Raw genomic sequence first — 23,803 nt, forward strand, 5'->3', positions numbered from 1 at the left:
GAAACATGAAAATCATGGTGGATACAAGGTTAAAAAGGGTTGTGTCTCTTCACAGGAACCCGTAGATTTCCAGGAGGAATAACAGAGAAACGGCACAATTTAGAGGTACGAGGTTTAATAGATGCAGTGTGTTAAGATATATAGTGTATACAGCAGTGTACTGACATGTGAGGTACGAGCTGTAATTTATACTTCACATATCAGTACACTGCTATATATACTATATATCTGTACACACTGCATCTATTATACCTCGTACCTCACATATCAGTACACTGCTATATATACTATATACCTGTACACACTGCGTGTATTATACCTCACATATCAGTACACTGCTGTATATACCATATATCTGTACACACTGCATCTATTATACCTCATACCTCACATATAAGTACACTGCTATATATACTATATATCTGTACATACTACATTATATCTCATACCTCACATATCAGTACACTGCTATATATACTATATACCTGTACACATTGCATGTATTATACCTCACATATCAGTACACTGCTGTATATACTATATATCTACACACTGCATCTATTATACCTCATACCACACATCAGTACACTGCTGTATATATTATATACCTGTACACACCATCTATTATACCTCATACCTCACATATCAGTACACTGCTGTATATACTATATATCTGTAAACACTGCAGCTATTATACCTCATACCTCACATATCAGTACACTGCTGTATATACTATATAACTGTACACACTGCATCTATTACACCTCATACCTCACATATCAGTACACTGCTGTATATAATAGATATCTGTACACACCATCTATTATACCTCATACCTCACATATCAGTACACTGCTGTATATACTATATATCTGTACACACTGCATCTATTACACCTCATACCTCACATATCAGTACACTGCTGTATATAATAGATATCTGTACACACCATCTATTATACCTCATACCTCACATATCAGTACACTGCTGTATATACTATATATCTGTACACACTGCATCTATTATACCTCATACATCAGTACACTGCTGTATATACTATATATCTGTACACACTGCGTGTATTATACCTCATACCTCACATATCAGTACACTGCTGTATATACTATATATATGTACATAGTGCATCTATTATACCTCATACCTCACATATCAGTACACTGCTGTATATACTGGCCAAGAATGCGTAGTGGGAGGGGCTATGAATGGGGCACGGGGGCCCAATTTAGATTCTTGCTATGAGGCCCAGTGATTTCTATGTACACCCCTGCACAATGTTTTATTTCTTTAGAAAAGATGATCAAGAATTCTTATTACATTGGAAAAGTATTAAATAATTTCAGAAATGGTAGGTTACTATGGTAACATCCTTAGATTTCTAGGAAGAATAACAGAGGGAAGACACAATGCAGAGTTTTCAGAAAATATGCTGCAGGTATTTTCCTCTGTAAAGTGAGGCGGTATGTGACATTAGGGCACAGCATTACGAGCCATTCCACGGTATAACGTTATTACCGGTTCTGCTCCCAGGATAACAGGAGGGATTCCTGCAGTGAACATGGCAGGTGGAGGGGAAATCAAATTCAGCCCGTTGCCTTCCAGTCTAATCAGCGGAGGCGCTGCTCGTTATCTCACGACGCGTCAGCGAGAGATGATGTTTATTGCAGTTAATTAGCGCCGATGCTCAGTCATGTAGTGATTCCAGGCTGATTTCATTCACTTCTCCTGACGGTTTGGACTCAACTTTACGTAACGGCAAAAACAAAAAGTTTTCTAGTCGCCCTCAATATGTCCCCTCTAAAGACTGAAAACTGATCTCAAGCGACACCTGTCGGCCCGCCTGTCACCCGCCGCCTCAGCATTAGTGACAGCGTAAGTGGAATGGAGGGTGAACGCGGCGGCCGATTCTAGGCTCTGACATATGTTGAAATGGCTGCGGCTGCTGTAACGTCATTCCTCAGTCTCTAGGGTTCAGCACTGATAAAGCCGGGTGAAGCTTCGTCTCAGCTTTGTGCGGTGTAATGGAGGTGTAATTCACACATCCGTGCCCAGGATGACATCCGTGACAAGATTGTCAGTGGTTCATCCCGTAAAGATGTCCATAAAGGATCCGTGTTTGGTCCGTGAATCCGTTTTTAAGCTCTCCGTATGTCATCCATATTAAATGGACATTGCTAGGCTGAAAATTATATATATTTTTCTAGAGTATATCCTAGCAATGGTCCATGAAAACCACCGACCTAACATGGATGGCATCCGTGTGTGTGAGGGATCCGAAATCATGGACAAAAACAGGTCACGCTTCCGTGCCGTCACTATGGACCCATGGTCCGGGGAAAACCACTGATGTGCGAATACACACATTAAAGTCAATGGATGTGTGGACAATGTCAGCGCATGTAGGGACCCAATCCCAATGTACTTGTATATTTCTCGGAGGTATAACAGATGAACAGCTCAACAAGCAGTTCTAAGAAATGAGACTCCACAATTATTATTTGAAGAAGAATCAGGAGAGGTGAAAAGTCCCAAGTGGCCCTCCGGAATTTTTTATATTGAAGGCCTATCCATAGAATAGGTCAAGTGTCTGATCATGGGGGTCTTAGTCACCGCACCCCCACTGATCAGCTGTTCTGCATTAGCTCCAGCACCTTAAGGAGGCACCAGACCTACACAGCTTCATCCAATGTGTGCCAGGAATCAGACCCCCACCAATCATATATTCCTGGAGCACCCCTAAGCAAAAAAGGCTGGGCTGAGCATGCATGTGTCCTGGTACGGGCAGGGAGAGCTGAGTAAGCTGCTGCCAGACTCTACTGCTGGTGACTTATCTCCCTGAGAAGTAAAGGATTGATCATCTACCTCAACATCCACCAGGAGCGAAGAGTTGAGAGGCCACCATACACATTATTAGTTGGTAGACGGGTCCCACCAAGTTGGTCATTTATAGTAATGCTGGCCCCTCAGGTAATGGAGAGGATTAGGGGCTCCCACTGGCATCAGGGCCTAGCTGTGTTTGCAGCCCCTTAGCTACAGCAATGCAATTATCATCATGTCTACTCTTCATTAATATTTGTGTACAACTTTCCATTCCCCAAAAAGATGTTTCTGCAGAAGGATTGAAGAATGAAATTAATCAGAGCACAATAATGAAACACGCCCGAGAGCGACATGTGAAATGCGCCAGATTATTTCCTCTTCAAAAGTAAAAACTGATCAAAACCCCTGTTTGCTGGGATATTTCTTATCAGCAGACGTCTTTGTTCTGTCTTTTTCTAGAAGGCACAACAGCGAGATATAATTGGCGGCGGCGGCTGTGGCCTCGCACATGAGCAGACATTTTAATAACAGTCAAATTATTTACAATCACGCCGCTGTTGTCCTTTGGCCATGACTGAAGGCAAGAACGATTCCCGAAAAAAAAAAAAAAAGTTTATTGAGATAAGGATGAGGACAATGTCTGGCGACAAACATGACAAGCCTTCTTCTTATTACATTTTAAAGGAACCAGAACATGGAAGGCAAAGGCAAATAATAATCTAAAAGGAGCGTAAAATTAGCTGCAAATTCTGGAAATGGAAAACAGTTCCAGTGCGGTTTTCCTCATGTATCTCATTAGGCTGTAAGTGGCATCTATGGCAAAAATGGAAATACTTGATGTGAAAAATATACTGTGTCATAATATACTATAGCAGGGGTGCTCAACTGGCAGACCATGGTCCACATATGGACCTCTTCATGTGCCACTCTCAACAGTTGACCACCATGGTGAAGCAGAGAGGTGACGGACGGACTGGGGGGGGGGGGGATGTGTAGAAGGTGTTTGGAGGCAATGCAGGGCATTTCACTGCACTCTTTGAGGGGACATCACTGTGCGGGGGGCACTTAAGAGGGCATCACTGTAAGGGGGCACTTAGGAGGGCATCACTTTGAGGGCGCACTTTAGAGGGCATCACTTTGAGGGGGCACTTTAGAGGGGCATGACTGTTGGGGCACTTAAGAGGGCATCACTGTGAGGGGGACAATTAAGAGGACATCACTGTGAGGGGGCACTCAGAGGGCGTCACTGAGGGGGCACTTAAGAGGGCGTCAGTGTGAAGGGGCACTTCAGAGGCCATCACTGAGAGGGGAGCAGTAAGGGGACATCATACTCTATGGTGAACACTAAAGGGGCATCTTACTGTCTATGGGGACACTAACCCCCTTAGTGTCCCCATAGACAGTAAGATGCCCCTTTAGGACTGGTGTTGTCCCTCCTTAGATTTTTTTTTCAGCTCAGACCTTCATCCAACAGCAAACCTAACTATGTGGACCTTTAGAAACGTACTTGAAAACCCCAGTACTATAGTGTACAGATATTATAGAAGCAATCAGATATAGGGTAAGAGCTATGCTTACATTCGCCATGTGTACGAGTGGGCAGGTGGATTGGCATCCGCTCTGCATGTCAGCTTTACTTCAGGACGCTTCACATACCAGTTACCATCAAAACCTTCAATTGAGACTAGGGGCTCATCTGGAAAAAAAAACAAACAGTAAAATGATAAAGTAGAAATGGAAGAAAAGTAAAGTAATAAAAGAATATAGCACTTTTCATCTGTTTCCATTGTCTACAAGCATATCTTCACTTAAAGTGATTGACTGGCCTAGTTTAAGGTGAAGCTCCATCCTTGGAACCATATGTACTAGTGAACTGGACAAGTTATCATCAGATCCAGCTTACAGAACGTACAGCATGTGAGCTGCAAAAAAAGTAACATCAGAGGACAGACTGCCATTTACAACAGTCTATATTCTACTACAGATTATCCAGCCTTTCATGAGTTGCTAGGTGTTCAACTGCTATGACCCTCAGAATGAATAGAGTCTCCTGGAGACATGGGCATGTAAAAGAAAAAAATGTAGACTGATCGTCCATGACATTAAAACCCCCTGCCTGAAATTCTGTAGGTCCCCTTCATGTAACCAAAATAGCTCTGATCCATTGCAGCATGGGCTCCACAAGACCTCTGAAGGTGTCCTGTGGTATCTGGCACCAAGACGTTAACAGCAGAACCTTTGGCTCCTGTAAGTTTTGAGGTGCGGCTTCCATCCAGCATGTGCCACAGATGCACAATTGGATGCTGCTGACTTTGGAGGCCAAGTCATCACCTTGAACTCTTTATCATGGTCCTCAAACTATTCCTGAACATTTCTGCAGTGCGGCTGGAGCATTATCCTACTGAAAAAGTCCACTGCCATGAGGGATTACCATTACCATGATGGAAAATTGCCGAGAGCATCATACTGCCTATGGCAGTTTGCCTTCTTCCCATAGTGCATCCTAGTGCCATCTGTTCCCCAGGTAAGTGACGCTCATGAACCAGACAGTCTACACAATGTAAAAGAAGGCATAATTCAGACAGCTTTACTCCATTGGTCCATGGTTGATGAGATTCCCTGTGTCTTTGGACATCTTTATTTCATAACCAGCTACAGTAGCTCTCCTTTGGGATCAGAACAGACAGTATAGCCTTCACTCCTCATGTGCATCAGTGAGACTTGGGTGCCTAGGTTGCTGCTCCACCAGTTGTCCTTCCTTAGGCCACTTTTGGTAGGTACTAACCCCTGCCTACTGGGAATACCACATAAGACCTACCATTTTGAGGATGCTCTGAACCAGTCATCTAGTCATCAAGATTTGGCCCTTCTCAAAGCCACTCATATGCTTGCTTTTGCCCATTTTCCTGCTTCTGAAACATCAACTTAAAAAATGTACTGTTTAATATATCCTGTCCCTTGATAAGTGCCTGGACCATCATCTATGAATTCCTGAATACCTAATATGAAGCAAAGTACTGACTTTTTTTAATTAATATGTAGTTTTCTATAGCAATTGACATGGGTTAGAGGGATTGGCCCATCTTGCTAGGATATGCCAACAATGTCCGATAGGTGCTGGTCCCACCTCAGAGACTGACATAACGATATAATTCAGGATCAGGATGAGTATTATCAATGTAATATGGATAAAAATGTATATACAATGTGACTATCTTTTGCTGCTAGCAGCTAGACTTTACTGCAGTGACGTCTTCACAGAATTGGCCATCTGTATGAGCGCTGTATGCTTCTCTCAGCTAATTCTCCTGGCTCCCCGTGTGTCGGATTGTGCGATGCCTTTACTTGGCGTCCCATGTGCTTGAACTCCTTGCTTATCCTTCGATACAGCGCACCGTTGATTGAGTTGTATCAGATTCTATATCCAGCGGTTCAGTTTTATACTTGTGTATCACGACTCTAATATCACGGGGGATCCTTTTAGATTATGTGAATTACACCATACGCATTTCGGAGCTACCGGCAAAAGCCACGGAAGAAGGAGCCGGTAGCTCTGAAATGCATATGGTGTAATTCATGTAATCGAAAAGGATCCCCCGTGATATTAGAGTCGTGAAATACACAAGTATAAAACTGAACTGCTGGATATAGAATCAGATACAACTCAACCAACGGCGCGCTGTATCAGAGGATAAGCAAGGAGTTCAAGCACGTGGGACGCCAAGTAAAGGCATTGCACAATCCGACACACGGGGAGCCAGGAGAATTAGCGGAGAGAAGCATACAGCGCTCATACAGACGGCCAATTCTGTGAAGACGTCGCTGCGGTAAAGTCTAGCTGCTAGCAGCAAAAGATAATCGCATTGTATATACATTTCTATCTGTATTACATTGATAATACTCATTCTGATCCTGAATTATATCGTTATGTGGACAATCTAAACAGATGAGAGATACATATGCACTTTAAAAGGGGAATGAAAAATAACAAATATACTAATAATCATGAACATTGATTCTTAAATTAAATTAAGCATACTATTAGTAAGAATATTAACAATTCATTATCATGAACATTGATTTTTTGGAGTTGAGTATATAACCTGGATTAAGTGACATTATTGATTATTTATCTTAATCATGAACATTGATTATTGGATGAATTGAGAATATTTGGACCAATTAATGTGATAATCTTTTAATACTTGGACCATTAGATTTTTTAGGATACGATTTCATCATTATTATTATTTTTTTTTTATCATACAACTCAATTATTGATATATTTCACAGAATGGGAATCATGTTTATGTATACTTGATTAAGGACTATAAAGATATACAATTGATAGCTAATTAACCACCATATGAATTTCTGATACAAATGCGGCTTATATTGTATTTTTAACCTTATTTTTTTAATTTCTTACTATTACTTTTCTATATTTTTTTGTACATTTTTCTTCTTATTTTTAATTGTTATATCTAATTGTTTTGATATATTAAAATTTAATTCTTAACGCAGTTCCAGGTGATTGAGTAATATAGAAAATTATTACTAAAAGGCTGTGGGGCAGGCCTATAACAGTGCACCTACTACCAGAAATTGAGACGGGTGAGCCACTATACTTTTTCTCTAATTTTATATCGCTTGGATATGCCACCAAAGGGCAAGATGGGCCAACCTCTTTAAAGGCTCTAAGAAGTAAGAGAACCATGAACCTTGACCATTCCAAAGAGGATCAAACATCAGCAACTGCATGTAATTCTCATAGTGATTTACATTGACATACCACCCCCCCCCCCCATGGGCTCCAAATACTTACAATGGACACTTAGAGTGGTGTTCCTTGTGAATCTTTCCGTTTGGTAATTTATGACACACGTAAGGGATTGTCTGTGAGCCTCTCGAGTTGGCACGAGCCTGTAGCGACTGATGACGGTCACCGTGCCATTGTCGTTCTTAGTTTCCTGATACTCCGCCTCTCCTTTTAACTGGGTTTCCCATGTTATGGTGCTTGGCGGTTTTCCATTGGCTGACATGCAAGTGGCGACCACCACCTTCTGTTTCGACCTTGGATTTGCAACCAGCTGTATTGAAGTTTCTTCCATTGTATTGGTGGGTCTGGCTATAGAACAAGCAAACAAGGACACTCAGAAAACAGAATGGAGGATACATGTAAGAAAACAAAGTCTGTGTTGATTAAAGAAGGACATGTACTGAAGGGAACCTTTCTTTTATATTTTTGGAACTCAACAACAATTAAACATTAATGTCCATATCAATAATTTACAGTACAAATCTGTGTTTTCCACTACATTTCTAGGAGCAAGGAGCATCACATACTATTAATAATGTAAAGGCAACCAATAACGCTGCCCATGACAACCAACCACTTTCCAGTGGGCATTTTGGTGGAAAATGAAAGTCAATCATCTGATCGGTGGATCTATTTCCAACTTTATACTTCCCCTGTATCTAAATACTACCCCATAGACTGAAAATTACAGTTACGGTCCTTTTACATGTGCCGATCATTAGGACAAGTATCGGGGATGAGCGTGCTGTCGATCACCTGACCAATCAGCAGTCGCTTATTCATCAGGTGATTGTTTCTTTCCGCCAGCACCTAATATCATTTATGGGTAGCAACTCGCCCTGTGTAAGCAAGGATGTGCTGACCACAAACCATGAATCTTTATGGGGATAAACGATCACAGTAGCGATCATGCATCCCCATACAGAGAAGATGATTGCTGTGTGTAAATGTCTCTGTCTCCTCTACTAAACGATCAGATAGTTATTATGAACAAATATCCTATTCTTGAAAACTGCCTGTGAATCGGTCCGTGTAAAAAGATCTTAAAGTAGGATTTTTTTTGTGAGAAGTTGACCTCTATCCACAGGAGAAGTATTACATCGTTGAGATCCTATTGCTGGGTCCCTCACTGAATACGAGAATGGGGAGGTCATACCACTCAGAGTCCCCAAAAGATGAACATAGTGGGAGGTCAGGCATGTGTGCTGCTGCCTCATGCACATGCTCGACCTACCACCGATTTCGGAGGGGTATGATCTCCCCATTTTTAGATCGTGAGGGTCCCAGCGGTAGGACTCACACCGATCTAATAGTTATCCCCTATGCTGTGTATAGGGGATAACTTCTAACAACTAGAATACTTTAAGTTGGGCCTTCTAATGAACTAATAAGGGTAGTGTCCGAGAGATGACTGACGGGGGTGTTGGGTGCCTGACCCCCACCGATCAGCTAGTGATGGCCTATCGTAAGGATAGGTGATCACTTAGTGAAGGCTGGTCAGCCCCTTTAAAGGGAATGTGTCAAATTAGACATTCAGTTCCATCTGCAGGCATTTACAGCTCTCTCTATATGCACAGTCATACAGGAAGATCTGTCAATCACCTAGTAGGACTGCCCACTGGACTCTTAAGCCCAGAATGAGCAGGGTTGTAAATAATAAAATACAATTTATACTGAATCTTCTCTCACCTATATCTCTCACATTATATGCCTTCAGATCAGACACCATGCTCAATGTGACAGATTCCCTTTAATTGCAGAGTTGGTCTAGAGCTGTTTGTCTCCCATCAACGCGCACCTGATGTCCTCAGAGCTTGTGAGAAGCCATCATATGGCTGTGGGTTTGATCCCTGAAGCTGAAGATGCATGTGGACATATACAACTAGAACTTCTGGTTCAGCTTCCAGAATAAGAAAAGCAGGATCTAGAGCAGGGGGCCAGCAACCCTCAGCATCCATGCTGTTGAGAAACTACAATTCCCAGCATAATCCATTCACTTGTACAGGAGTTCCAAGAACAGCCAAGCAAGTGTGCTTATCCCTGGTCTACGGTGTAGGTCTGTAGTGTGGATTTTTTTTTTTTTTTTAGGAAGTCATCTACCATAGTGATGATATATTCGTAAAGGGCTAAATTTTCTGCAACGATAAATTACCTCAATTCACATGAAAGGGACAGAAATTTCTGCAACAAATCTACCAGGTGTGAATATAACCAAGAGGTAGCTGCACCTAAGCAGCTTTTGGAGAAGAGTTTGATGCAGGTTTTTTGAGCCCAAACCAGTGGATTCAATGGGGAATGGGAAATATAAAGAAGGGACATAGTTCTCCTCCTTGCTGGATCTTCCTCTGGTTTTGGTTCACAAACTGAATCAAATCTGCTTCAAAAACTACATTTGTGATTCCATTCAAATATTCCAATTTTATTTATTAGATTACAGGGATGGTCCAATATCATCGAGTGCATTATAGTTTATAAAACTCTATAAAAACTGCAACCACCAAAAAAGCGTGTGTGAATAGACCCAAAAACTGCAATTAAAAATGCAGTAAAAATATCTTCTACTGTAGCCTATAAAAACCATCCAAAGCTGCCAGGTAAGAACATCAAGGCTTGTATTTCATGGGCTGGATATGTAGATGGTGAGTCAAACATCAGGAACCACCCAAATCTGTGTTAGGTATTTCGATAGATTTGATCTCATCTCCACCCTGACGGACAATGGATGGATGATGATCAGGTATTTTCTTCTATGGGAATTTACAGAAAATGAACAAGCACTCTTGTTTGGCCAACCCAAGAGAAGACATGCCCGACTACCTCTCCATTCGTTTTCCACTTGGACAATTGGATGGGATGGGGGACGGGATAGAGATAGAGGTGGGGTCTGTAGGGACGTTTCTAAAAATCTACTATGGGAATAACCCTTTAAAGGCCCTGAGCTATTTTAATGAAAGATGAGTTCTAATGACTTGTTTATTTCTAGACCATATGTTCCATAAAGAGTCTATTGCTCGCAGGGTGGGGTTGCTATTTTCTGCTCAGATTAGATGTGTTGTGATCCTGTCTTATAGCAATTATGACATTATGTATTCTGTTTTGTACACTGGAAACCACCTTCATAGAAACACAACCAGGTTTACTCATCCGTCGCTGTTGAGGATAAAGGGCTTGCCGTCAATTGAACCTTTATGCTTGTGTGGAGGAGATGTCCTTCAGGTGCATTATAAGTTGGCGTTATGGACACAGTGATTAGTCTGTAATAGTACTACATCTTAGGCCAGGTTCACATTTACAGTATAGGTTTCTGAAGTCTCCATCACAGATTTGAGCAAAAAAGGACCAAATACTGCTGCATGCCGAAATCCATGCAAGAAACCCAATGGACCTCATTACAGCATATAGGATCACTTGGGTGCTGGCGGTGTCTGGCATATGCCGGATCCAGCTATTCCAGTTCTGTTCCTATGCCCGAATTTCAGCGCATATGTAAACTTAGCCTTGATATGTGCGGTTTAGATGGGTTATCTGGGATTCTGATGGCCTAATCTCAGGGGCGGATTGGGGACTTAAAGTGGCACTGGAAAAAAACTAAAAGTGGCCCCATGTTGTAGGTGGGTCCAAACTGACAGATGGGACAAAACAAATAGGCAGGGACAGCAGAACCAAATAACACAGGACAGCACAAAATACTGCCGCCCTCATCACAGTATTCAACTGTATCACAGTTGAGTTCAGGAGGGCACCTGTGGCCATTGAGCATCAGATCATTAAGTGCCTAGCTTGTGGTCATCGAAAGGGCTTGAGTGGCCCCCTGGTCATCAGCCCACTGGGAAATTTCCCTGTAGGGTCTATGGCCAATCCGCCCCTGCCTGCCGATCAGCTGTTTGATGAGGCTGCTGCACTCCCTGGAAGGCTGTGGCCTTCTCACAGCTTACCAAGAATATCGCCATATATTGTACAGTGGCTGTGCCTGGTATTGCAGCTCAGGCCCATACACTTGAATGAGACTGAGCTTCACCCAGGCCATGTAACCGATGAACGTAACACTGAGCGCTGCAGCCTCTTCGAAAAACTGATCAGACATTAATAGGATAGGCCATTGATATCAAATTTCCATATAACCCCTTTAAATGGGTTGTTCGAGGCTGTTAACCCATCTCCAGACAGCCATACATGGTCTCAAAGTAAAAGGACTCTCCTCTTATTGGATCATTTCAGGTTCGGCACCTAACTCAAGTAGGACCGGAAGTGTACGTCACCACCGTTAGCCACTAATCAGTAATGTATCAGTAATGGCACGTGACCACTGAGGCAAATGATTGGCCAGCAGTGGTGATGTGCATGTAGGCAGCAGGTTACACTTCTGGTCCTACAGGAACCAGAAGAGGTGGAGATTAGAGCTCAGTGCTAGTCTGAGAATGATCTGAAAAGGAGAGTCATTTATTTCCCTTTACTTCAAGACCATGCCCGGCCCCCACCCTTTTAACTCAAGTTTTTTGTTAAAATATTTTAAAAGAGTTTTTGGTGTTTTTATCAGTGTTCCCTTTTATACTATTAAAACAAAAAAAACATCCTGACATCTTGCAGTTTCCACTCTGGCCACTGAGCCTCATAATAGGCTGGCACTTCCTGTTCTGTGGAGATCACTTCTCAGCAGTCATCTCATTATCATCACAGGCAGGAATACAATAAAGGATAACATCTACCTATGGATAACAGTAGGTGATAGTCACAGCTCACCTGCTCCCCGTCCCCGCCTAATGACCACCGAATAGGTCACAGAGCATGCCCACAACACTCCCCCATAGAAGTTAATGAGTCCTCTCCAGTCTACTGGTTTTAATAGGTGGCTGCTGTAAAGCACATATCTGAATGCTGTTAACATGCTTTCCTCATGATCACGTACAGAAAATTGAATACGATTTTAAATGTTTAATCAGTTTCTGGTTTTAATTAGTAAAAAATATAACGGTGATACATTGCCTTCAAGAAATAAGGTAGACTCTTACCAAGTACAGTGAGGTTCAGCTGACTCTCCCGGTTTCCTGTGGGAAAAGTTGCAAATTCGCAGATGTATGCCCCCTCATCTTCCAGCTGTAGACGCTTGATGTGGATGGTCCCGTCAAGGACCGTGGGGTTCTGGAAATCCACACGTTCTTTGTATGGAGGGAGGACAGAGCGGCCCATGTTAGGGTTGTAAATGGCCACATTTTGTTTTGTTCCATTTGTTGATTTTTGCCATGTGACCTGAGTGATCTTTACATTGGGTAGAGGATTGATGAAGCTACAATGAAGTATAACATCTGTGCCAACATATCCCGATACTGTGTCATTTACCAGTACCATTTGAGAATGTGCTCCTGAAATAAAAGGCGGAAAACATATATTTTAGACCAAAATGTCTACATAAAACGTAGTATATAAATATATTTGTAGCGCATAACAGAACCTCCCAAGTTTAAAAACACCTTGTATAGATATTGCATTAAAATGGCTTTGGCCGACTTTGGGGGCATTTTTTATGATCACATTCAACATATTTTGGGCTAAAAATTTAATTTTTTTTCAATTGGTCCTTAGGAAATTACAGTTTTTCCTCTACAGCTTTCAGTTTCACTGCATCTGCGGACTCTTCCCTCTCCTTCTCAGTGAATCCACTAGGACGCTGCTCTGATGGCTTAATCTGTAGCCCTTATCTCTTGTTCCCTGACAGCTCATAAACACTCATTTAAGCCATGTTCTTATTAGTTTGATAAGAATTTCCATAAATGAGTGTTTTAAAAAACAACAATCACGCTGTTTGTGACTTTTTATGCCACAAAACTGGCGTGAGTGTGAATGATAATTGGATCTCCCCCCTCACCCCCTTGTCCAATCTGTGAGCAACAGGTTATAGAACAGGAGGATATATACCATATTTTTCGCTTTATAAGATGTACTTTCCCCCTAAAGTGGGGGGGAAATTGCAGTGCGTCTTATAAAGCAAATAGTAGTGAGCACTTCCATTATGGATGCGCTCACTAGTATGCATTAGGTGTCAAGAGCAGGGAGTAAAGCGCTGCGAGCACTTCCAGTACTCACCCTCCCTGGTCTTTCTTCCCGGGGCCAGCACTGCACTGTCCTGACTGGCCGGAGAAGACAGGGGAGCGTGACTTCTACATAGACCGCCGGATGTGGAGAGGAGCCGTGGTGCAGGAGAGGTAAGAGAAGTTTTTTTTATTTTAATCTGATCTGATCGTGTTCTAGCAAGGAACTCTGATTGGGGGGGTCTGACACTGAGGGCTGATCTGAGGTCTGACATTGAGGGCTGATCTGAGGTCTGATGGGGGTCTGACATGGGGGGCTGATCTGAGGTCTGATATAGGGGTCTGATCTGATGTCCTGATATGGGAGTCTGATCCAATGTCCTGATATTTATGGGGGTCTGATCTGAGAATCTAATATGACGTCTGATGTATAATATTATAATTTTTTTTTCTTCTCTAAAACCTGTGGTGGATCTTATTATCAGGTGCGTCTTATAAAGCAGAAAATATGGTAATTTTGCGGGCAAAGATTCGGTGGAACTTGTAAGTTTACATTTTAATTGCTGTTTATTCTGCAGGAGTCCAGTGGGTGGTCCTAATCAATGATTGACAGATATCTCTGATTAGGTCCACCCACTGGATTTTTTAACATCGAAAGGACAGGGAAATCATACATACTGTATAATAAAATACATGAAATACTGAATCTCTTCCTATTAAACTATACATCAATTGGCTAAACTCCTCCTGCTCTAGAACATGGTTCCCACAGATCAAGCTGCATGTTCAATGCAACAGGTTCCCTTTAAAGGGGCTCTTTACATGCTACATCCTTATAAAAGCTGTAACTCATACTTTATTAACCCTCACCAAGAATGGTTAGGCCAGTGGTCAATGCCAGTGTCACCCCAAACAGTGCCATAGACAGGAGGATCCTAGCATATACTATCTAGCTAGAGTTCGCTCCTGCATCAGTTGCTCTGCGTTTGTAAAAGCTCATCTCCAGAAATTACAATTACATTGGACAGAACATTAATATTCGCTTCACATTGATTCTTCTGTATTGTTCCTGTAGTCAGATGATGATACCTAATAAGCTGAAATTACAAACTGCGTGCCAGATGCCATGCTGCTCAACAACGAGGGTGAAGAAATCCCTGATCAAATCTGTTGTTGGACTCAACTTCTTCTCCACTGTCTGGAACTTTTCACGAGTCTCAAAACCCACAGCTATCCCCGTCCAAGAAAAAATAATTGCATAATTAAAGTGCGTCTCCACCCAGGTAATAAATCGTGAATGTTCCCTGCTTTCTCGGCTTGTCAGTATCGGGCATGTTCCTCCGTAATCATGACCCTTCATCTTCTCAGACTACTTGGATTAGTTATTAAAAGGGTTATGCCATGATCGATGTAAGAAAAGTAAAATCAGACATCATATAGTACATGACAACCTCTTTCTAACAAAGCTAGAACCAGCCCTGTACCTCACATGGATCCACATTGAATTCTCCTATTTATTTCAGCTCGGAGGTGTGCTCTTTCTGCTGTAACTGCTACAGATTCTAATAGAAGATGTAGCTGGTGACAGAACTGCTCCCCCTCCGTCCCCATTCACTGCAGGTAACAGAACTGCTCCCCCTCCTTCTCCCTTCACTGCAGGTAACAGAACTGCTCCCCCTCCTTCTCCCTTCACTGCAGGTAACAGATCTGCTCCCCCTCCTTCTCCCTTCACTGCAGGTGACAGAACTGATCCCCCTCCTTCTCCCTTCACTGCAGGTAACAGAACTGATCCCCCTCCTTCTCCCTTCACTGCAGGTAACAGAACTGATCCCCCTCCTTCTCCCTTCACTGCAGGTAACAGATCTGCTCCCCCTCCTTCTCCCTTCACTGCAGGTGACAGAACTGATCCCCCTCCTTCTCCCTTCACTGCAGGTAACAGAACTGATCCCCCTCCTTCTCCCTTCACTGCAGGTAACAGAACTGCTCCCCCTCCTTCTCCCTTCACTGCAGGTAACAGATCTGCTCCCCCTCCTTCTCCCTTCACTGCAGGTGACAGAACTGATCCCCCTCCTTCTCCCTTCACTGCAGGTAACAGAACTGATCCCCCTCCTTCTCCCTTCACTGCAGGTGACAGAACTGATCCCCCTCCTTCTCCCTTCACTGCAGGTAACAGATCTGCTCCCCCTCCTTCTCCCTTCACTGCAGGTAACAGAACTGCTCCCCCTCCTTCTCCCTTCACTGCAGGTAACAGAACTGCTCCCCCTCCTTCTCCCTTCACTGCAGGTAACAGAACTGCTCCCCCTCCTTCTCCCTTCACTGCAGGTAACAGAACTGCTCCCCCTCCTTCTCCCTTCACTGCAGGTAACAGAACTGCTCCCCCTCCTTCTCCCTTCACTGCAGGTAACAGAACTGATCCCCCTCCTTCTCCCTTCACTGCAGGTAACAGAACTGCTCCCCCTCCTTCTCCCTTCACTGCAGGTAACAGAACTGCTCCCCCTCCTTCTCCCTTCACTGCAGGTAACAGAACTGCTCCCCCTCCTTCTCCCTTCACTGCAGGTAACAGAACTGATCCCCCTCCTTCTCCCTTCACTGCAGGTAACAGAACTGATCCCCCTCCTTCTCCCTTCACTGCAGGTAACAGAACTGCTCCCCCTCCTTCTCCCTTCACTGCAGGTAACAGAACTGCTCCCCCTCCTTCTCCCTTCACTGCAGGTAACAGAACTGCTCCCCCTCCTTCTCCCTTCACTGCAGGTAACAGAACTGATAAGAAATGTTTTTGCAGAATAACAAAATACAATCTTGTAGAATAGAAGAAAGAGGGCCATGAATGAACAGCATAATGTCTGTCATCACTGATACATTCACGATGATCTAAATTTGTAAGGAAGAGGATATGTATTTATATTGTGCTATTCTCCACAGACTCCAATGGAGTTAACATAAACAGAGGATCCGCACCAGAAAAACAAGATACATAGTATAGATTTCATATGGATTTTCTGCGTAGAAATCTGCACCATGTTCAGTTACTCTTAGGCCCCTTTCACACGGGCGAGTATTCCGCGCGGATGCGATGCGTGAGGTGAACGGGGGCTGTTCAGATGAGCGGTGATTTTCACGCATCACTTATGCGTTGCGTAAAAATCGCAGCATGCTCTATATTTAGCGTTTTTCGCGCAACGCAGGCCCCATAGAAGTGAATGGGGTTGCGTGAAATCCGCAAGCAAGTGCGGATGCGGTGCGATTTTCACGCACGGTTGCTGGGAGACGATCGGGATGGAGACCCGATCATTATTATTTTCCCTTATAACATGGTTATAAGGGAAAATAATAGCATTCTGAATACAGAATGCAAAGTCAAATAGGGCTGGAGGGGTTAAAAAAAAATAAAAAAATATTTAACTCACCTTAGTCCACTTGCTCTCGTAGCCCGGCATCTCCTTGTGTCTCCTTTGTTGAATAGGACCTGTGGTGAGCATTAAATACAGTTACAGGACCTTTGATGACGTCACTCCGGTCATCACATGGTACGTCACATGATCTTTTACCATGGTGATGGATCATGTGATGACCGGAGTGACGTCATCAAAGGTCCTTTACCCAGGTCCTAAAGAAAGAATACATAAGGAGATGCCGGCTGCGCTATCAAGTGGACTAAGGTGAGTTAAATTTAAAAAAAAAATTTTTTAACCCCTCCAGCGCTATTTTACTTTGCATTCTGTATTCAGAATGCTATTATTTTCCCTTATAACCATTACAGTGTTTTGCACTCGCGCGGAAAAATCGCGGGTGTTCCCGCAACGCACCCGCACATTTTCCAAGCAACGCCCGTGTGAAAGAGGCCTAAAGGTGTTGTCCAACCCTATGCAGTTTTAAAAACAGTGTACACTGCTCTAAAATATAAAAGTAGTAATACTCCCGTTACCCACTCCCCTGCCGATGCTTCCTTGGTCCAGAGCCAGTATACTTTTTTCCTGTTCCAGCAATGACTTGTCAATATGTGAATGCTACAGCCAATCACTGACCTAAGCAGTGATGATATTTCTCCACTACAGCTAGAGATTGGCTGCAGTGGTCACATGTTGTTTCGACATTTTATTGATAGTGCAGGAAGAACGGAGATTGATGGGTGTTTTACAGTGAATTCTGGGATACTGAAATAAAATAGGCTTGACAAGGCTTAGGTGAATAAAAAGTTCAAAGTAAGTAACAGTCAGCTAGGCTATGAACAAATGAGTGAGCTCTCCATTGACCAGTCCCCAACATGGCATCTAGCCAATGCCCATGGTAATACAGAGAGAAAGACATCTTACCCAATCAATATAATCAGAACAGCAGAGGACTAGGTTACATGCATCCTAAGGGTCTTCAGTGTGCAAGACACATATACAGTTTCTCCAACCCCTAGGAATGCAGCCTGGTACCAGGTACCAGTCTTGATGATGATAGAACAATAGGGGCCTGTATATGCTCACTAACTCACTACATTACAAGGAATAATTAAAGGGAAACAACTACTAAAAATAAACCTTGTCATACAATAGGCAACTTTGGAAGTGGTCTTAGGGGACATGGGCTTCTAAGAGTGGAGTACCCTGCTTAAGACTACCCTCTATAAGCCATAACTGGGAGTCGGCATGTTAAAGTAGAGGAGTAATCCCTTTCACTTGAATGACCTTCATGTAATACAATTTCAGCAATCTTTAACTTGACACTTAAAGGGAATCTGTCATCAACTTTTTGCTGACCATATCAATGGCAGAATAAAGTAGAGACAGGTGAGTGGATTTCAGCAATCTGTCATTTATAAGTAAAAAGTAAGTGGTTGCCGAGAACCAACATCACAATCATTGCAGACTGGGCCTAGAAAAGAGTCACGGCCACCTGAGAAGAGTCCTGGTTATTCATAATCTCCTGCTCTCCTGCCCACCCACTGGTGATTGATAGGCTTCTTCCTAGTTTTCTCCCTTTCTGTCTAGGAGAGAACTGCCAACCATCAGCAGATGGTCAAGAAAGCAGGAGATTAGGAATAACCAGGACTCTTCTCAAGTAGATTTGACTCTTTTCAAGGCTCAGGCTGCAGTGATTATTATGCTGGTTCTCGGAAACCACTTACTTTTAGCTCATGAGTGACACAGCGCTGACATCAGCATGTCTGTCACTAATTTATGCTGCCCTCAGTGAGGTCAGTATAAAGTTGATGACAGGTTCCCTTTAACACATTAAATACACAGTCGCCGCAAACTTTAAACTGACTCTTAACACAACACAAGCCATTGAAAGTCATAGTAACATCTGCTGCAGCTGTATTCTTAAAACACTATATCAAGTTAACCAGTGCTGCATCTGTATTACACCAGACATTCTCTTTGGTCTTCTGAAAATCAAATCGGATTGCCACGCCGGGTTCCTTTCTAAACAGCAGATGCCTTTTCTGCTATTTTACGTTGATGATGAGCTTAAAGTATATAAAGGAAGAGCGTTTCTAATAAAACTGAGGCATAAGAAACAGTTTAAGGTGCTATAAGGCAATACGATCATTGCAGGTGGGCATCTTTTAACCATCCGTGCACACAGGCTGTGACTCGCTCCATTTATCTTGACCATTAGACAGAACAGTAGGATATGGTCGTTTAACCCCTTTTTTTTTTTTGGTGCGGATTATTCCGATCTCCCCTGTTCTCCAGGTTTCTATTAGAGAAAATGCAACACTCGGGCAAAACTAATAAATTCTCTCTAAATATTCATCGAGATCTTCTGACACAATGACTAACCGAAAAAATATGCTGTTTTACAGTGGAAATGAATAATCCGGTATCACTCACGGGGTCCTGCATTAACATGGCATTATATCGGAAGGCTGGGTGATTACAGTATGGTTGTAAATTGAAAAGTGCACTGTACGGCGCTACAAATGAATGGCTGAGAAAAATCTAAATATTCATCAATTATGAGCGTTCCTTGGGGAGTAAAATTAATAAGGCAAAAGGTTAAAACACTATATATACTGTATATACAGTCATTGACAAAATAACACACCCAGATAGAAATGGCGGATTGCTGCCAAGCTCGGCATGCACTTTTGTCTCAGACAGGTATGTCAATGGTTACAAGTGTGGACTGATTAGACACTAGATCTCGCCAGAGGAGTCTAAGCCGAGCATGCATGTGTGTGTGGAAGGATCAGGAGAGAGAGCTGTTGGCTGAATGATCAGTGAACCAAAGTGGCTGTGCCAAGGTTTGATGTAATATTATTTCCTTTCCCCGGGATAGAGGATAACTAACTGATCGGTGGGGGTTTGACTGCTAGGACCCCCACCGATCCCAAGAAAGTGGATCCCGCTCCTCCAATCGGATGGAGCTGCAGGTCAAGCATGTTCCCCGCTGCTCCATTTATTCTCTAAGGGACCGCCGGAGATAGCCGAGCGCTGTATTCACCTACAGTAGCTCCGGAAGTCTCATAGAGAATAAATGGAGCGGCAGGGAACATGTTTGACCTGCGGCTCCATCCAATTGGGAGGGGGAACGGGATCCTTGTGCTTGGCATCGGTGGGAGTCCCAGCAGTCAAACCCCCACTATCAGTTCGTTATCCTCATCGGTTTCCGCACCAAAATCTGCATCTGTTAATTTCACATTTGAAGTAAATTTGCCCCAAATCTCACCTTTTGCATTGCAAAATCCAAACCGCAAGTCAATTTCTTCACTAAGAGGAGGATGTAATCAGAAGAACCTAGGGCGGGCCAGAGGGGTGAAAGGGGAGGGTTTCGTATGAAAAGCGACGAGGGGCCTGGGTAACGGCCGCGTGAACGCCGCCCCTGGGCACCTATAGAAGCTAATTAACATTTTGAATAAAAGTGTTTATCTGAGAAAATCGGCGATGGACAGCAATATGGAAGGTAGCATTCTAATATGGGGAATGTAGTGGAGATCCTGATGTCAGTGTTCTATAATGGTGATTTTAGGTGAAAGACTCCCTTTAATACGGTTGAAAAAAGACAAACGTCCATCAAGTTCAACCAAGGGATAGCTGGGGATGCGAATCCCAGAAGAAAGTGAGACTCAGATTTCTACACGTTTTCATAAGAATTAATGTTATTTACTTTTAGGAATTCGTCTAAACCCTTTTTGAAACTGTCCACTGTTCCTGCTGTGACCACGTTACTGAGGACGTCTATTCCACAGCTTCACCGTTCTTACAGTAAAGAAGCTTTGACGCTTCCGGAGACTGAACTTTTTCCTCTCCAGTCGGAGGCAGTGCCCCCTTGTCTTTTGAGGGCATTTTATATAGTCAATAGAGACCCTGCGGTGAGCTGTTGAATCCGGCAATATCGGAAGCGGTGAGCCTGCGGGAAACCATCGCTGGAGACGTGAACGTAGCCTTAGCTGGTACTGCATTACACCGTATGAAAATCTGCACATAAATACGCACCACGTGCATGTGGCCTTAAGGCGTTTTCACAAATTTCATTGTTTTTTTTAAGCCAAAGATTCTACTTCAATCTTTTTTTCACACTTCTAGTTTTGCCTTCAAAAACTGCATGAAAAAAAAACAGCACGTGTGAAAGCACCCTTACACATCAGCATGGCGGCTTATTTTATCTGAACAGATGATCGACATTTCTCGTGGAGCGTCCACCAGCTAACATCACAGCATCACTGTACATGGACGGCGGCCACAACCTGAAAGAGCGCACCGTCAGCTGGCACACCAGAGAACAAAGGGAGAACACATGGCTGAGCGTCTCCACCCCGGCACATAAAGCGCCGGAGATCACAGCGCTGTAAAAGGCACATTCCCTCAACGTGCAACCTGCATTAAAGAGAAAAGAAGAACAAAGCCTTCTTCGCCTGCACAGTAAATACACAGCCGCAGAGAACAAAGTGCCGTGTGATGTGTCATCTGCAGGGACGGCCAGGCAGTGCCCCTCACCATCCGCACTACAATCCCCACCAGTCCTGTGGCCCCTGAGTGCATTTCCTTTCGTGGCCAGCAGGTGCTGATTATATTGTGACAGAAGAGCAGGCAAAGTTATAGATGAGAAGTAAATTCCTGGAAGGGCTCATGCACACGGCCGTGCCCGTATTGTGGTCCGCAGACAGCGGGTCTGCAATATGTGGGCACTGGTTGTGTGCACCCCGCATGACGGACCCATGCTTCCCTGGGGTTTCTCTCCATGCCTCTGCACCGCAAAAAAATAGAACATGTTCTATTTTTTTTTTGGTGCGGACGGATCACGGACCGAATTGGTCTGGATCCATCTGCGGAATCCGCACGGATGTTGCCCATGCACTGCGGACCGCAAATTGGTGGTCTCCAATGCACGGAATGGCTGACCAACGGCCGTGTGCATGAGCCCTAAGAGGGTGTTCACATGTGACTTTTGATGCAGTTTCTTTTTTTAACCCAAAGATAAAAAAGAAGAGAAAAATATAATTTCCCTCCTTTTGGCATCAAAACGGATTCAAAATCACATACGTAAAAGAACCCTCAGGCACACGTTGCGGACTCTCGTTCCGAAAAACCGCAGCGTAGTACAGTACCAGCAAAGTGTATGAGATTACACGGAATCTCAGGAACACTTTGCAGATTTTTTCTGTGCAGAAATTAAATAGCGTGTCAATTACGTTTGCGGTTTTAGCTGAGGATTTCACCCTTTTCAATGGAAGGGTGAGATCTACGGTAAAACTGCATCGCATCCGCATTAGACATTGCAGATTTTGGTGCGGATATGGTGCAGAAACGCACATAAATCCGAACCGACGTTAGTGGGAGACTTATGTGCGTTCACCCGCACCCATCTGTAGGAGCCACTTTTTTAGACCTGGCGTAAGAGGGGAAAAGTCGCAGATTGCAACGCAGATAATGTTTGGGCCGCAAGCTGTGCCAGAAATACCTCTAATATAGGCGTATTTCTGATCGTAAGTGACCCCCATAGTCAGCAAAGGAAAGACAGGTGACGAAAATACGCCTGTCTAATTGAAATCCTAAAAATAGGCGAGCTTGATAATTGTGCCCCATAAATTACACCTAGAAATTATGACTCACCTTAAAACAATCAAAAAAAGAATGGCAGCAGTCATGGACACAAATAGATCCACGTGATAAAGTGGAGAAAATGAAGCTTTCTAACAGAAAAACAGGCGCAAAAATTGGCGTGAAATTATACTAGCATGATAAATCCTATTTATCATGTGTTTCTATTTGAGTTGATAAATCCGTTTTTTGCCATTCTTTTTAGGGCTCATGCACACAAACGTATTTTCTTTCCCCTTCGTTTTTTTGCGGACCGTATGCGGAACCATTCACTTCAATGGGGCTGTAGAAAATATAGAAGTTACTCCGTGTGCATTCCGTTTCCGTTTGTCCGCTTGGTCGTTCGTCAAAAAAGTAGTGCATGTCCTATTATTGTCCGCAAATCACGGTCCGAGGCCCCATTCAAGCCAACGGGTCCGCAAAAAATACGGTACGCACACGGAACACATCCATATGTCATCTGTATTTTGCGAATCCATACTGTAGAAATGCTATGCCCAGCCCGTATTGCTAATTAATAAGTTACTGTTTCTGTATACGATCCGCAAAAAACTGATCAAATATTGAAACCATACGGATATGTTTTGTGCAGTAATGGAACGGAAGAGGACAAATCAGAGAGAAAAAAAAATCAGATACGGAACAACGGATCAGTGAAAAACAGACCGCAAAACAACAATGGTCGTGTGCATGAGCCCTTAGGCTACTTTCTCACTTGCGTTGCTAATTCCGGTATTGAGATCTGGCAGAGGATCTCAATACCGGAAAAAACGGATCCATTACCATTGACTTAGAGTGTTTTCAGTATCCGTTTTTCCCTTTTTTTTATGACCGGACACAAAATCGCAACTTGCGAAGGCTTTGTGTCCGGTCACAAAACGGAATGCCGAAGGAACGGATCTCTTTCCATTCAGAAAACATGAGGACAAAACGGAAAAGTTTTTGTCCGATATTGAGATCCTCTGCTGGATCAAAATACCGGAAAACAACAACGCAAGTGTGAAAGCAGCCTTAGATTGTTTTAAGGTGTGTCGTATTTTCTAGGTGTTATTTATGTCTGGTGTGGCTTTCGAAGGTTACTGAGG

General features: G+C 43.3%; 1 protein-coding gene across 1 annotated transcript in view; it reads right to left on the minus strand.

Annotated features, from left to right (window-relative positions):
- NECTIN1 (nectin cell adhesion molecule 1) overlaps positions 1-23,803 on the minus strand; it is a 105,261-nt gene that overhangs the window by 11,846 nt on the left and 69,612 nt on the right. The window contains exons 2-4 of the mRNA XM_040425091.1: positions 12,667-13,017; positions 7,664-7,966; positions 4,417-4,534 (exon numbers count right to left, since the gene is read on the minus strand). Coding sequence (XP_040281025.1) covers positions 4,417-4,534; positions 7,664-7,966; positions 12,667-13,017 — 772 coding nt within the window. The remainder of the gene's footprint in view (positions 1-4,416; positions 4,535-7,663; positions 7,967-12,666; positions 13,018-23,803) is intronic.

This window comes from Bufo bufo, chromosome 1 (genome assembly GCF_905171765.1).
Source record: "Bufo bufo chromosome 1, aBufBuf1.1, whole genome shotgun sequence".
Taxonomy (NCBI): domain Eukaryota; kingdom Metazoa; phylum Chordata; class Amphibia; order Anura; family Bufonidae; genus Bufo; species Bufo bufo.